The 17,248-nt window shown below is 37.7% G+C and overlaps 1 protein-coding gene across 4 annotated transcripts in view; it reads right to left on the reverse strand.

Annotated features, from left to right (window-relative positions):
* The window catches only part of LOC149781752 (G protein-coupled receptor 157-like), a 94,458-nt gene that overhangs the window by 44,698 nt on the left and 32,512 nt on the right, over positions 1–17,248 (reverse strand). For all 4 annotated transcript variants that reach the window (XR_016414780.1, XM_089935875.1, XM_089935874.1 and 1 more), the window contains exons 2-3: positions 5,370–6,316; positions 1,998–2,200 (exon numbers count right to left, since the gene is read on the reverse strand). Coding sequence is in view for 3 of the 4 variants with exons in the window: in XM_089935875.1 (XP_089792001.1) it covers positions 1,998–2,200; positions 5,370–5,886 (720 nt within the window). In the remaining variant the exon portion in view is untranslated. The remainder of the gene's footprint in view (positions 1–1,997; positions 2,201–5,369; positions 6,317–17,248) is intronic.

Genomic DNA, 17,248 nt, shown 5'->3' on the forward strand with positions numbered 1-17,248 from the left:
GTAAAACTGATGGTGAAAACCCTGGGAAAATACCGGTAAGAACCACCGATCCATCGGAAGGTAACGACATGTTTTCTCGTATATACGCATTGGCCGAAATTACAGAAATCGCAGCTATGTATATCTTGTTTTTGTACCAAACCAGACTGAAGTATAAATAACATCGGTTCAAGTATATTGCTGGTCTCTCTCTCTCTCTCTCTCTCTCTCTCTCTCTCTCTTGCAGGGCTAAAATCCGTGCAAAATGTCATTTTCCTCGCTGGACCTGCACAGGTAAATCTTAACTAGAACCCAGCAACCGAAAGAGAGAGGATACAAATAATAGTTTGGTTAATCCAATAGTAATTAAAGCATACCGATTACTTAGATCAATTGTAAATCATTTTAAATGTGTGAATCTTGGTTCGCCATTTTGTTTAACATATCTCCCACTAGTTTCGATACTCACTGTTAATCAAGTCAAATGACCTCGCATTCACTTTCCGATACTCTTGCCATTCAGTGTTTGTTGTAGTCTACTTTCCTCACTGAAACTAAATGTCCTGCTTACATCCCAAGTGTATCTATCATTTATTTAAAAGGAGCAAATTAACTGCTATGCATATTTAATTTAATTGTTTGTCTGTTAGTTTTAATTTTTTAAAATTATTTCATTACATGTTATTGTAATGTAACATTGTTTGCTTTACTTGACCCTTTGCGAAAATTGAGTTCATGTCTGCTTGACCTGATTGACTTTGTTCCTTAAATATGTAAACAACTAAAAATAGCTTCATTATCCTCTATGTGCTTGAGCTTATTAACCGAATTATTATTCAGGTAAACATGTTGATTTGTGTCAGGGTTTTGGAGATTCCTAAGTGAATTTTGTAGGCTATTCTGTAGTAAATAAACAAGGCTCATTAGATCATTCTTGAAGGTTATTTTCCATTAGTAATGGTTGTTTTTAGAAAATGCTAATTTTGACCTGGGGTCAAGCAGAGAACTATATTGTCTTGTGACTGTGAGGATTTTACAAGTCGTGCTTTAACATCTACCACTTGAAGGTGTACTATGTTGTGACCAGATTGGGTTGAATTTTATTTTCTTCAATTTGTTGATATCAAGCGATTATTTTCTCTGGAAATACAAAAGTGCTCTGATAAAATTCTGGGATAAAGACATTCATTGGAATTTATACTGAATTTAAACCTGGAATAATATGTATGTGATTCAGCAAGAGACTGTTGACACATTAGTACTTTGTAGACCATAACAGACACGTCATCGCCTTCAATTGTGGATCTCCTCTTTACTTGAACCGAGTTTTATTCCGGACTTTTTATTACTAGGACTTGTGTCTTTGATCTTAGATTACTTTTGGATTTAATTTGCAATACCGTAAGTTCTTTTTTTTCTCATGTTTTCACTTTGTATTCAAGGGAAATAAATTATTTATTAAATTTGACAAAGCATGTTGTCTTTTCTCTTTTCTGTTACTTAATTTAAGAGGCTAGACTCGTAGCTTAACACATTGTAAAAGATTTGTGTAAGGCTTTAATGTTTGTAGAATTGCCTTTTTGTAACAGACGTGCTAGGAAGGAATGAAGACTTCATTCCATGCATCAAAACATTGCATCCAGTCAATAGTCTTGAATCTGCTGTAAATGTTAGTTTGTGCATTTGTATTAAAGGGACATATATATTGATGAAAACATTCAATGCGGAAGCGTATAGCCAGATTGTATACCACCGACCCAGGAGAAGCTACTGGCAAGTTTTCTCACATACCCACATTGACTGAATCCGAGACTCGAACCGCCGCAGACAGGTGAGATGGAAGTGATCCGTAACGGAGAGCGCTTTAGACCACTCGGCCACTAGGGCCCCGTATACAACCTATAAAAGTTACGGAATTCAGGAGAATTATTCATCAGCATCCTTTCGGAAGAGTTTGCGGTCTAGATAAAATGTTACTGGATTAAAAACATACAAGTTTGGCATTCACATTAACTTACCCACAGTATTAGTTTTAGCAAACAATACAAGGACATAGTGGTGAGGTAACACAGTATCTCCCAGCCTTTGCCTGCCAGAACCATCCATACTGACGTCATTACAGGTGGTTCCAGGTCACTGCGTATCCAACACCAAGATCCTGTTACCATAGAATTGTCCTCACCAAGCACATTAAGGGCAGTCGCTGTGATAGCTATCGCACCTTTAAAAATCAAAATGTCTTCTCTTGGAAAAAAGATAATGACTAGCGTTTTCTAAGATGGCATTTATTTACCATTATATACCCATGACGGAGACAAACCTAAAACTGATCATATTCAGACAACTTCATATGGTCATTATATCATTTACTATCCATTCTGAATCTCAAATTAATGATCAGCCAAGTCCGAAAAGCTGCAAGCAAATTATGATCTCAAATTAATAACCCAAGCCCCAGCTAATTGTCGACAAGTGAAAATTAGTAGCTGAAATCAAAATAAATGCATTATTTAAATAATTATGCTTAATTTCAAAATTCAAAAACAAATACAACAGTTAAACAGTCTATTCGGAGAGGTTTAAAAGCTCACTGTACTACCCACCAGTTATCACCAGAGAGATCACACAAATCATCTTGGAGTTTAACATCGTCTGCAACCAGTTTGACTAATGAAAGCGCTAAAGCCTCCGTGTGTGAAACAAATGAAATGCAGTATCACCATCAACCACTTGTATCAGCATAATTCTCCAGAAGACAGGAAGATTCATAATATTGTGAATGACAAAGATTAGTTTCTACTTAAAAAGTAAACAGACAATACATGTGTTGTCCATCCTTAAATTGGACTAAATATATGTATGCATTTCAAAAATTTCTTCCATTAGAAACGTAGTGTCAACACTAATTAAAATTAATGTTTATTCTTCAGAGGCATAATCAAAACTTAACCGTTATAATACACTGATCGAGAACGATGTATCGCCTCTTGCGAATACGCGTCGTCGCAAGCTGGGGGTAACAATCCACTGCACTCCTTTATGACCCATGGCTGCCATTGCATATATTTGCTCGTTTTGCATGAATAAACATAAACACGAAGTAAACAAATAAGTCATTAACAGCACAATATAACAATATGATATGCATCAATAAATGTGTCCGGTCTATCGATCGATAAATTGCTGTGTTTGGAAGAGATATTTTGATTGACTCTTTAAAACAATGTGAAAGGTTATGTTGAGTCACAATGGCAAAAAAAATTACCGGCAATGGCCGTAATCAAATAAACATGTTTATGGGTATTCATGGGAAACAAGGAATCCTCAGCATAGGCAACAGCAGGCGATAAAGGAGCGTAGCGGATTGACGCATGCGGCTTCCGGCAATAGTGAGTATGTGATAATAAGAAATAAAATATTGTCTGAAGATGATACACTTTCCTATGCTAATAATGCATACGTATCGTTGTATGTTTGTTTTTTTTTTAACGCATTGGAGATGTTGGTCTCTAACTTTATTGATTGCGGGTTAGCACTGTCTGCATTGAATAAGTGTTGCAACAATGTTCGGAAACATACAAAATATGAAATGAAATGGACGATCCTTGTGTCAATTATTTAATTTATTACCAGATTATACGAATATAAATACGTATAATTCATGGAATATGCCTATAATATCAACGTATCGTTTCGTTTACTTATCTTCTTTAAGGATAAAAGTTATATTGATGTTTGGATTACTGGCGTTTGATGTCACGGAGATGAATGCAATGTACAAAAATATTTTACTTAATTTAAACGCACTAACCCCGACTTGTGTTACTATTTTAGAAATAGATATTGGTTGTACTGGTAATATTTGTACAAGTACTGGGAACTGGGAACTGAAACCATACAGAGGTCATTCCAACATAAGAATTAATTTAAATAATTGTTCGAATTGAGTTGGCAAGAGATGGGGAAAATTATATGGTGTGTACTGCAGAATGCTGAACATGAACAAAACTGAAAATACAAAAGGAAAATAATTCCTCTCTTTCTAGAAAATCGCTTTATAATGGGAGTAATTTACGCAGAAATTACCTAGAATATGACAAACAGATGCCCAAATGACCTACTATTTTCATTTGGCTTACTTAAATTAACGACTGACCATCTCACTAAGAGGCTGATGTGGAAGTATAAGAACAAATCTTAATGTAAGCATTCTTCCAGATTATATACCATGTCGATTTTACATAATTTACCACGGTCTGATAAATCTTGTTTCCCAAAACAAAGGCGCAATGAATGTGCATGGTCGGTTGCTCATAAACGAACGTTTCCAAGATCTTATTGATATGAACCTGCTAAACATAGTCTCTACATCAAGGTCTACATCAAGGCAAGTGACAAGCTCGACCAATCAAGTACTAGATCATCTCATTAATATGCACAGGTCTCCAATCAGATGCAAGATCACGTCAATAACATGCGTTGATCTTACGCATACTCGTACTCATCCAGCAATCTTAATAAAGTCTAGATCTATTTACATCAGTCAGATCCAACAGACACCGATAAAGATTCATGTTCTGCCAAACATTGGAATTCCTTGTCCGTCTTATTTTAGCAACATATCGAAAACAGCGTTAAATTTGTGTCAGTGAGATTTATCTTTAAAACCGATATCTTCCGAATGAGGTTTTTCAATTTCATAATGCGAAAGCTGTAATAATAATTTATATAATGGAACAAATTAGCCAAACAGCTGTAACGTCACCTTATTAATACGTGTATATTTCGCTCATAATAAAACAAAAAGGATAACTTCGTGATATAGGTATATTTACCAAACTTAATATAAAATCGACCAAAGATTCGGTAAAGTGAACGATCCTGAATATCCACGGATTTTGTACTTATTTGTTCTCATTTGAAAGCTTAATGATTTAAGTCTATTTACCAAATTTACTAAAAATCCGAATCAGAAAAAAAGAGTCTTATGAGAGGTAACAAGCTCAACTAATCAGATGCAAGCCATTCGTCTGAGCTAATTATCATATTAGCTAACATTCAAAGTTTGATCACAATCCGGTCAGAAATAAGCTTCCAGAACAGTAACAAGCTGAAAATAAGATGCAATATCACCTTAATATCCTCGGATCTCATACACTATCGCACTCTTCAGAAATATTGATGACACACAAGCGTATTTCAAGTTTGAACGAATTTAGATAATAAAAATATGACCTTCATTATAGTTACAAACAATGTTTGCGGACAAATAATGGACGACGCACAACGAACTACACACAGTGCCGTACTATAAGCTCACGTAGCTTTTCAGTAGGATGAGGCAACAATTGCCTTTGTCTACATTTTAGACTCACTCCCTCGAGATTTACCTGGAATTCCCCAGCTTAGTAAGTGGTAGACACATTCGGCCTTGAGACCTTTGAATACACGTGATGAATACACCACTGCCGTGAAGATGTAAACCGCAATTACAACAGTCCAGAAGAAAGAAGCTATACTGGAAAATGTCGTGATAAAGCTTTGTATAATACAAACTTCAGTTCTGTTCGCATAGTAATTAATGGTTCTGGAACTGTTCCCAAATTTGTCTCCTTCTTTTGACAGATAATAGCGAATGGTACCCATGAGATTTCCGAATGCACTCAGCAAGTCTGCGAAAGTCAAATAAAGCAAAAGTTTGCGGGGAAAATTTCGAATTTCTCGCAGAAGACAATACGTCACAGCGATGAAAATGGCGCCAAATATAGACAAGCAGCAACTGGTACCTGTTAGAGCCAGCGTGTAGGCGGGAAGAAATTCGTAACTGAAAGTGGTGTTCATCTCAGGCGAAACGGGTGTGGTTGATGTACTGATATTCTGTGTTGATGTAGCCGCGGTGTGCTCCATGGTGTGAAAAAAAAAACAAAATATGGGTACCTAGGCTTTAGATTGTCAGTAGTTTTGCGAGAAAAGTTGAGATATTCGCCTTGTGCGAAAATAAATCGCCTGCCTTGCGTATATTTATATCTATGCGATTCTTATTCAAAGAAACATATGTATGGAAATGATGTATATCTAGAGCGGGTGTGGGATTCAAGATTATCTTTTGAGTTAGTGGTCTTAACCCATCATAGACAAAGCTCAGTCATCTTCACTAATAACTGTCAAAATCTTAAAGAGTCCGAAATAATGTTGTCCAGTTTAAAGTACAGCATAGATAAGGGCATCAGTCTTTTACAGCAAATTGGTTTTGTCTTCAAACTTTAGGCTCTGTATTGTTGAGTTTCGGAATTATTGTAATGGAACTTGTTCCCCAGTTCTATTACTTATCCACCATCTACAATACAAAAGATTACATGTATGTTAATTACATTAGATTGATTGTTTCAATAAACATCTGGAAAATAATTCATAAATTTATTCCGAGAAAGTATTTTATCGCAACTTTTGCATCAAACTGACGGAGCTATTTTCACTACATTGAAATCGATAAAAAAAGAAACGTGTTTGACTGAGTACCAAATATAATCACATTCTGAAGTAAAATTAATCTTGACAAAGTATCATATATTTAGAAAAATGCTAATAAAGCATGTATCTAGGTTCAGTAAATATGTAAACACTCGCGGTGAAAAAGTGTAAAGCGTCACCAAATGTTTTTCTTTGTTCCTTGGAATTCAAAAATCTGACAACCGTCTGCGTTTGTATGCCATTAGTTGTATTAAAATCTTACTTTGGCTTCAGATGCAAAACATAATATTATCGAGTATTCTGGTCCACGAAGTAAATTATTTTGTAGTGCTCTTAGGTTTGTAAGCGGCGAAAGATAAACAAGCTGTGAATAAATTTCAAAGAACAGGAAGTCATTTGGTGTTAACGATAACATAGAAAAATCTTGATCTAGGAAAATGGATGTCTTCGACTGAGAATGTATATCAAGCTTAACAGAGATGTCGTGTCCTGCATCTTTCGTAAAGGTACATGTACATTAAAAAAAAATGTCGACATCCAAAAAGAAATACCAAGGGTTTGCGACAGTACATTTCGTATTCAGCTCTAAATTCACTCATCTGAAAATATGATGATAGCGTTAGGCCCTCATATTTTGTAGACCCTCCTTTAGGTCCTCCATCCCATAATGAAGGAACAACTGAACAACGGTAGCGAGGTCTTAACATTAGGATGCAAGGAACAGTTTTATACACAAACTAACCCAATATAAAAGTTCATAAAAAATAGAATCTCCATCCTGATCCAAAATCCATACATGCATTATTCGTGTCCTAAGGGCGATTTTGAATTATAGTGATGCTCACAGTGCAAATGCAATCCCTTTTGGTACGTAAATTTTTTTAAAAAAAAGTTTTGTACTAAACATATTACTGAGGTTCAGAGCAGTTGCCACACATGCCCTTTTTAGATGGATTTCTGCTTGTCTTCATTCACTCTTTTATTGTCGGCTAGCTCTGCTTCCTAGCCGACTAATGGTACCTAAATGTGTAGATATTGTGAAGTCACTATGGAAGGTGTACTTGCCTCATATCAGTTTCAAGACCAGCTCAAGCCCTAGGTACCTAATTGACAAATATATCCGTATCTTTAACTATTGAACAAGTATAGCTGAAAAAGTCACATGATACTCTTAAGTTAAGATTTTGACCGGGCTAGTTTACGAAACTATTCCTTGCTACCATACGCCCCTTTTGACCTCAATCAGGCCCTGTTCATACTTAACACATAAAGACTGTCTTGAAACCAAGCACGGAAAATCTAAAGTATGCAAAGCGAAGAGAGAGAAATTGTCTAGTTTGAACACACTACATGCCAATAATTGCATCACATTTTGAACAATGTAATTTTGCCCCCAAACTGAGAAACGTCATTTTTATCATGCATACGACTTAAACAAATGTTGATCGGCAACATCCGTGGGTCAACCGTTTTCAGTCGAAAGCTGGAATACAATGTTTAATGGCTTCACCGTAGTAAACAGAAGAAGTCAGAATCACGCTATGTCGGATATGGTAGATGATCTTTATGTGATTTTATTCTACATTACTTAATACCAAATAGCAATAAATTGTGTTCTAAATGACAGACAAAGTTCAAACATTGTTAATGATATATGTATGATTTTGTTTAATTCAGACTTGGATGTTCCATCTTGAAACTTGGTCGGCTATTAAATCTGTTTTAAACATTTCACATCAAACAATCAAACGCTGCATACTCCATTTCCAATCAAAGAAATAACTGTCCGTTTGTCGTGGACATCAAATAATGTCACTATCTTACGCAATAATGTCATTGTTGTTGTTGTTGTAGGGTTTAACACTATTTTTCAGCACACGATAGGCTGGCTATACATGGCGGCCAGTATTAATGGTGGAGGAAGAACCCGGTAAAACCCCGGAAAGAACCACCGACCCACGATAAGCTACTGGCAAGCTTTCTCACATACCCACATCAGCCGAATCCGAGACTCGAACCGACGCAGACAGAGGTGAGATGGCATTGATCCGTAACGGAGAGCGCTTTAGACCACTCGGCCACTTGGGGCCCCAATAATGTCGTATCCATGCTGTAACTGCACATCTTGCATTATTTGTTTGTTACAAGTCCGTGTACTACACCTAGCAATTAATAAAGAAATCATCAACAGTTGGGTTTGTCTTCATCCCAAGTTCGCCCTCCCAAGTATTCAGGCATATCAACGGATCTGTAATATTCACCCGAATTTTATACTTACCTAATGAATGTTTTTCAGCAGGCATTTCTTCTCTGATTTGCTTCAAAATGCAGGTCTACCTCTATTCCTTCCTTCTCAAATTAATATTTCCACCTCGTGTGAATTTTATTGCTAATAGTTCAGTCAGTAGCAGAAGATGTGGAATAAAACGTGACTACGGTTGATGTACTCACGAAAAATAACGAACTTACAAGAGACTTCGGCAACTGAATTAATAGAGGACAAGAACAGTTAATTTCAAATACGTTTTCACTGCAAATAATTTCCTTCGCCCCAAACATAAGTTAGATTGGAATTTATGGAAAACGTTAGTAATGTTAGTGCGACAATGTTCTCCACCTTAACAATACCATATAGCACCATCCGCACCGTCAAACGCAGTTTATGCTACTGTATAATACCATCTACACCGTCAAACACATTTTATGCTAGTGTATAAAAAAAGTTCTCCAGGATAGCAATACTGTATAACACCATCTACACAGTCAAACACAGGTGGTGTTACAACAACAGAAGTTCTTCATAACACCATCTACACAAAGACAGGTGGTGTTACAATAACAGAAGTTCTTCATAACACCATCTACACTGTCAAAATTACTTGCATGTTGTACTATAGAAATTCTCCACTTTCAAAATAACTCATACATAGAGTTCCACCCCTTTCTAATATAAAACATAACATGCTCTGCTATTCACTTGAAGGCATTTAAAACAATTGCATGATCGAACTCCATGCATTTCTTATTTCAATTTCTTACACGTTAAAGTGGAAAAGTCATATTCTTGCAAGTGAAGGCCTATTCCAGCAATTTTGTTGCTTGTTATGTTCTGATGTCAGCTACACTCCAACAGTGGAATTGCACCTATCAAACGAGTTCTACTGTTCACACTAATAAATGACACATCTTAACTCGAAACAAAACACAAACATTCATTACAAAAAAAGGTTCACTTAAACATACATTAATGTATTTGATCAAATGTTGCATTTTTGCCTCATATGTAATTGTTAAATCGACTAATTCATCTCTTCACCAACTTCTCATTGTCTTTATATATACTTTACTCGGATGCATATCAACATTTTCTAATGCGAAAGCAATTCTGTATTTCCGTCTTCTGCGTATCACGACAATCGTATTTGTGTTTACTATTTTTTCAAATGAGAGCAAAAAAGTTTTTAGCTGTGCATTTCTTATGTATTTGTATGATTTCTCTCTCTCTCTCTCTCTCTCTCTCTCTCTGTAGATTATAAAGATTGCTCATATGTCTCTTGCCTCGATTTTCCCAATACATAAGTATAAGTCAGTTGTTGTTGTTGTTGTGGGGTTTAACGCCATTTTTCAGCACAAGATAGGCTATGCATGGCGACCAGTATAAATGGTGGAGGAAGAACCTGGGGAAATCCCGGAAAGAACCACCGACCCACGAGAAGCTACTGGCATGCTTTTTCACACACTCACGTCGGCCGAACCAGAGCCTAGATCTCACGCAGACAGGGTTGAGATAGTAGTGATCCGTAACTGTGAGCGCTTTAGACCACTCGGCCACTCGGGGCCCCGTATAAGTGAGAGGAACATATAAGTTTGAGAACTTTGTCTAATCTCTTTCGTTAAAACTACTTTCTGCATGTAACTCGTATATAATGTTGTGTTCTTTACAAACGGTTTTGGACAAATACACACAGCTTGTTATGCTACAAAGTTGGCAGGTACACCCGAGAGAAAACTTGAACCGTTGAAAGAGGGTTCCAAATTTGTATATGTTTCAGAAAAACTGTCAAGGTTACTGTAGCTGTGCATTTATATATATACGAAAAGAAAGGTTGTTATAAATATAACAGTGATAAATCCAACAGGAAATAAAGAATGCCTAGTGGGTCAGGACGTTTAACAGCGTATGTATGTATGGATCAACTGACTAGTCACCGAGAGTTAGGAAGCACGAATAAACGTAAGGTAACTTCCTTCTTCCTGCCATGTGTAGCCAGGTATATACAAAGAAAACGAGATACGTGTGGGTGGGTGGGTGGATTTGGATTTTTAACGTAGCTTTAACAATTTTGCTGTCATATCGCTATGATGTCTGCAGTGTGTCAGTTTATAGCGATGTACAGCACTGGAGCATCAAGCCCTAGACATCTACAGTGGCGTCGCTAGGGGGGTGCGGGGGGGGGGGGGGGGAGGGTGCGGACCGCACCGGGTGACACCATCTCAGAGGGGTGACACCAAAATGAAAAATTGCAAATTTTACAGAGCACACACTGCTCGGTCTAGTCGGATTTCATAAGCGGATAACCGATCATAGTTAAATACATGACTAGCACAGTGGACTTATTTTAAGAAGAAGAAATCCATGGTGGAAGTCTGGAGGGGTGACACCATGAGTTTACCGCACTGGGTGACACCAACCCTAGCGACGCCGCTGGACATCTATCATAATGTCTCACCCAGTTACTATATCCTGACGCCAGGCCGACCACTCCTAACCCTAACCTCATAATGCTGAGCGCCAAGCAAGGCAGCTGTTAGTAACATTCTTATAAGTCTTTGGCAAGACTCGGTCGGGGTTTGAACCCACGACCTCCCACATCTGAGGCGAACGCTCATACCACTTAGGCCACCGGAACTGTAGATGGGTAGATAGTTGCATTTTTAAGTATGCAAGTTTTGTTTCTTTACCAAAAGTTACAGGGGATGACTAGGCACGGATTACCTATTAAGCACTTGTTTAGGGCACCAGCCCAACAGAGGCACCAGAAACAAATTCGAATTGTTGATGATAAAACTGAATGAACTAAATATGACCGTTTCGATCTGCATGTAGGAGTATATTTCTTGGAATGATGACAACACTGGCATTTTCCCACCCTTTTAGTTTTTAATATTATTTTTAGTTTGACATTTTGTAGGAGGGGGAGGGGCGCCATACTATTATCCGTGCTTAGGGCCCTGGAAAGCCTTAATCCGGCACTAGGTCTGACTCAAGGCCTTGGCATCCCCCGCCCCCCCCCCCCCCAATTAATTATCAATTGTACACTCTGTTTTGCATATTGTCGTGACTATTACGATGATGAAGACTAGGACGCTATATCATACTTGAGTAGTGAAGGGGGGCACTTTACGGACAATGGGAATTAGCATTAAAAACACCCCTGGGTCAGATTACGGACAATGGAAATTTAACATGGCGAAAAATCGTGGGTTAGATTACGGACAAGGGGAATTAACATGGCAAAAAATCGTGGGTCACTTTACGGACAAGGGGAATTTAACATGGCGATAAATCGTGGGTCACTCTACAGACAAGGGGAATTTAACATGGGATTTTTTTAAAAATTTTTTCAAAAAAGGGGTAGGCAATGGAAAGGCTATCTCTTTTCGAGAAATATGGGGGCCCTGAAAAGGGCCTTTGGGTTTTCTTCTGCTTCTAATTTCTTCTTTTTCTCCACCAAGTTCTTATTTTATCTCCTACACTCTTTTTCTTCTTTTTTTCTCCTCCTCTTCTTTCTTCTCTTCCTCTTCTTTCTTCCCTTCCTCCTCCTCCTCTTCTTTCTTCCTCTTCTCATTTTCTTCTTTTTCAATTTTTTCGTTCCATTTTGTGACGATCGTCGATAAATACCTATGTATCTATAATCAGCTGAAATTCCTATGAAATCCCACTATCTATTTATAGCTCCAACTTGTGGGTTTTTCCTTTGGAAAATCCCACTATCTTTTTATAGCCTCAGCTTGAGTGACGTTCCTGTTTATGAATTCTAGTATATATGTATAGCTACAAAATGTGGAAATCCCCAAGTCGATATTTATAGTCTCGAAATTTCCAGCGTCAGTGACGTCACTGTACTGAACACTAGGGATAAAATATCAACAGTGTTGCAAGTGGCTGACCTGAATACGCGCTACTGCAGGTAGGTAGGTAGAGTGTATCTGATAGGGATAAAGTGAGTTTTATACGGACAAACAGAGACCAATAGACACACACAACGTACGCGCGCAGACACACACACACACACACACACACAAACACACAAACACACACACACACAACGTACGCGCGCCGACATATTCACACACACACACATACTCTCTCTCTCTCACACACACACACACACACACAGAAACACACAACGTACGCGCGCAGACATACTCACACACACACACATAAACACACACACTATAAAATAGATAAAATTAGTAACTACTTACAATATCAACTTCTGTGACGATCGTCGATAAATACCTATGTATCTATAATCAGCTGAAATTCCTATGAAATCCCACTATCTATTTATAGCTCCAACTTGTGGGTTTTTCCTTTGGAAAATCCCACTATCTTTTTATAGCCTCAGCTTGAGTGACGTTCCTGTTTATGAATTCTAGTATATATGTATAGCTACAAAATGTGGAAATCCCCAAGTCGATATTTATAGTCTCGAAATTTCCAGCGTCAGTGACGTCACTGTACTGAACACTAGGGATAAATATCAACAGTGTTGCAAGTGGCTGACCTGAATGCACGCTACTGCAGGTAGGTAGGTAGAGTGTATCTGATAGGGATAAAGTGAGTTTTATACGGACAAACAGAGACCAATACACACACCCACACAACGTACGCGCGCAGACACACACACACACACACACATACACACATACACACACACACACACATACAGAGGGAAGAGGAGAAAACAAACCCCAAATATACTATCAACACAGAAGGGAGATGATACAAACCCCAAATAAACTATCCACACAAACGTACGCGAACGCATACAAACCCCAAATATACTATCAACACAGAAGGGAGATGATACAAACCCCAAATAAACTATCCACACAAACGTACGCGAACGCATACAAACCCCAAATATACTATCAACACAGAAGGGAGATGATACAAACCCCAAATAAACTATCCACACAAACGTACGCGAACGAATACAAACCCCAAATATACTATCAACACAGAGTGAAGAAGTAAAAGTTTTTTGAAAGCACCTAAGCCCTCACCTGCAATGACCAACTCTGCCAAACACCTACACCCCACCCCACCCCACCCCACCCCACTCCCAACACTACAAAACCCATTTAACCCGTTATTTTATGGCATCAGTGTGTGATTTAGGAAACATCAAGACACAAAATAATGGAGGAATAGACTGACTATTGTTTACCGACTTGCATGCCTAAAGAGCGTGCGTGAAGGAAAACATCCTTCCATTTCAATTCTAACTAAAACATGATCCAGAGGGATAGAGATAGGTGAAAGGGCACAATTTCATAAAGTGTGAGTAGAAAACAAAACACGCCATCCTTATTATACAATGTCAAGACCAAGAGACACGTATGTGTTCTTTCTGGTCTATTCTCTTTTAGAAGGTAGTATGAAATTTCACATCAGGGCCAACGCATCGGCTCACATTGTCAATTTTTCCATTTCCATGTCTTTACTGGCACAAGTTCTTCATCATCTTCAATTTCTTCTTCTTCTGAATCCCTCTTCTCTGTTTCGTCTTGTTTTTGTTTATTCTCTTTTCTCGTAGGGCACTCTGAATTCCAGTGTCCTTTCTCCTGACAACGATATTAGGTATCTTGACTTTTGTCTCTCTTTCTTAGACGAAGCAGGTATTCTGGAGACAAATACCCATTTACCTTTGCAGATATAGCAAACTTCATTAGCACTTACACACTTTCGTATGACTCTCATCAAATCAACGACCAAAAGAGTAAGTTTTGTTGCCACTTTCGCATGTCAATTATGCTTTCGTATGACTTTTAGCAAATATTTGACCAGCAGGTCGATCTGTGCTGACTCTTCCATCTTTGATCGTTTGAGAGCGGAATGAATACTCTGACGCTAAGACACTCTCCTTATATACAGAGACCTGCTGCGTATGAAACCTAGTCAAATGTAATTTTGCAATAAGATGAAACGATTTCATTGAGGAAGTAAAAGGCAATGATGTACCGTATCGCCTCACACAAAACCTGAAGTGTTAGTTCAAATCCGTGTCAGCGATTTCGAAGACGACATAACTGGGCTTTAATCAATGCTCTCCATTTCTGCCACAAAACCACGAGTCCTGATTCACGCCAAAAGAAATTTCGTTCGGTCCATAAAAAATAGTATCACATCTGAGAAACGCAAAAACGAACTTCCAGAAAACTGAGAACGACGGCTTACACCTACAACGTAAATGTATGAGTTCAAGTAGTGCGTAAGACTTAGTCAAATTATAGTCAAGACGAAACGATCTCTTTTCGAAGAAGAAAGCAGACACCAAACGACAATGGCGATCCGTGTCACACAACACTTTTCAAAATGTGTATGATCAGAGGTTTATTTAGCGATCTGCACGGTTAAATTAAATGTTGATGTATTTTGCAATAAGACGGACACAATTTCCATGGGATCGCCCATGGTACGATTGTTCGTACATTAGTTTAATTTTTAAAAATATTTTTTTTATATAAATCGCCTATAGGATAGACCCAGTAAAGCATGGCCATTCTCGTCACTGTCTGAATAGCTACTCAAGTCAATTCGAAGCGAACGCGGTAAGAAAATAAGTATAGCCAATGAAATGGCTTACAACGGGTGATGCATTGTTTTGTTCTAGGACTGTGTGGCATAATAATCCCTATGTTCTTGCGTTGTTACCATTACAGTGCAGACACTGAAATGTGAACTTACAAGCCCTCTTTGTGTGTGTGTGTGTGTTGTACCATTTCCTCTTACCACATCAAAATACTGAGCGTCACAGTATTGGTTCGCGTTTTCAAGCTGACCATTTTTTTATATCTCACTTAAACATTTCGACATAAACACTCACACTCACATCGGTAGAATCAGAACAAACGTGTTACAGTATTGAGGGGCATGTTATCTTTTTTTTTCAAACCAATAAATTTGGGGTTTGTATGAAGTAAAGAACCGAAAGTACAGTGAAACTCAAGGATGATGACCCAATCTGTCTGTCTATTGATGCATGTATTTACTTAAGAAGAAATATGACCTCTAAAACACAAAGAGATACGGCAAGCATGATTAGATTAAACACAACGATGTTTTTCCTTCACGCCTGTGTAATTTAGAGTTTCAATCGTCTTTGAACACAAACTTGGTCTCCTTTTGTAGGGCTTGAAATAATAAAAAAAGCTGAAAAATCTTAAGCACTTTGCTATAGATAATTTCATCAACAGACTAAACAACATAAATACCGTTACAACAATAGAAAGCCTTAAATCTTCTATCAAAAAGAAATGCATGAAAAAAATTAAAGATTAACGATAACTAACCAATGAAACCGAATTTAACAAAGGCAATGACATGTGAAGAAATGCCTCTCACTTTGGAAAGGTAGGCGAATGTACTCTGTCATGCACCATCAACTTGAAAAAAATTATAAACAGAGAGAAACCTGAATTCAAAATTCAGTTGTTTTTTTTCTTCAAAATTATTTCGTTTCTTTTTTCTTTTTTTTGGAACAAATCTAAGCACTAATATAGAGTGGAAAAGGGAAAATGCACATACAAGCTTTGATATTTCTGAAAAAATGAGGGGATATTCCTAACGTTCATAACCACCTATATATGCTTGGACTTGTCTGTGACTTATCCACAAAACAAGATGTACATATTTCTGGTCAAGCTGCAAGTGTGTGCGTGTTTTTGAAAATGGTAAAAACTTGGATATACAATTTTCTCGTGACACTTATAAAGTGAAGAGTCTGTGCAAGTGTCAAAAGCCAAAGTCATATAAGTTTTGTATTTTGTACGGCTTGTAAAGATTTCCACTTTAGGAAATGTGAAGTATCACAAGTTATTATCACAAACAGAAGTGGAACATAGGGGCTTGCAAGAAAGAAAATAACCCAGACAGTTCGTGTCATCAAGAGTGCTAGAGACGGTACCCGAACTTGCTTGCTTGCTTGCTTACTTGAATTAAAGTGATTTTCGCTCTAATGGAGCATGTATCACTGGTTTAATAACGCACCGCGTGATTTTTAATTACTCCTGGGGAAGGAAAGAGAGCCTCATCCCCCAGGCTTTTATGTACTCACAGACTATTTTTAAATTTAGCCACTCAGGTGTAGGACTAACTAGTCCTTAACAACCTGACTGAAAGGCTTTACACATGAGTGGGAATTGTCTCACCACACACTCATTTTTCTGTCCGAGCGTGGTAAAGGAGGAAAAAGGTGCTCAGCAAGACAGCCATGGATGTTAAGTACTCACCAAAACGCTAGCCCGTACTTATTTCAAATCAAGTTCTGTTTTTTGCTAATCGACAATAATAAGTACCAATAATGTGTTAACCACCTGTGCAATTAGTTCAAATCTAACGAGTCTGTTAAATTTCCTTACATATCTGTCTAATATTAGTTCTTAGTGTACATAAAAATAGCCATACTGATCTTATTTAAATTATTATGTCTAAGCGACATATACCAGTTTGGTCACTGTTAGGTTTAAAAAGTTAAGTTTGTTGCAGTGTTCCAATGGGTCAAGTTTG

The sequence above is a fragment of the Sinohyriopsis cumingii genome, chromosome 15 (genome assembly GCF_028554795.1).
Source record: "Sinohyriopsis cumingii isolate HCF-2022 chromosome 15, ASM2855479v2, whole genome shotgun sequence".
Classification (NCBI taxonomy): Eukaryota; Metazoa; Mollusca; class Bivalvia; order Unionida; family Unionidae; genus Sinohyriopsis; species Sinohyriopsis cumingii.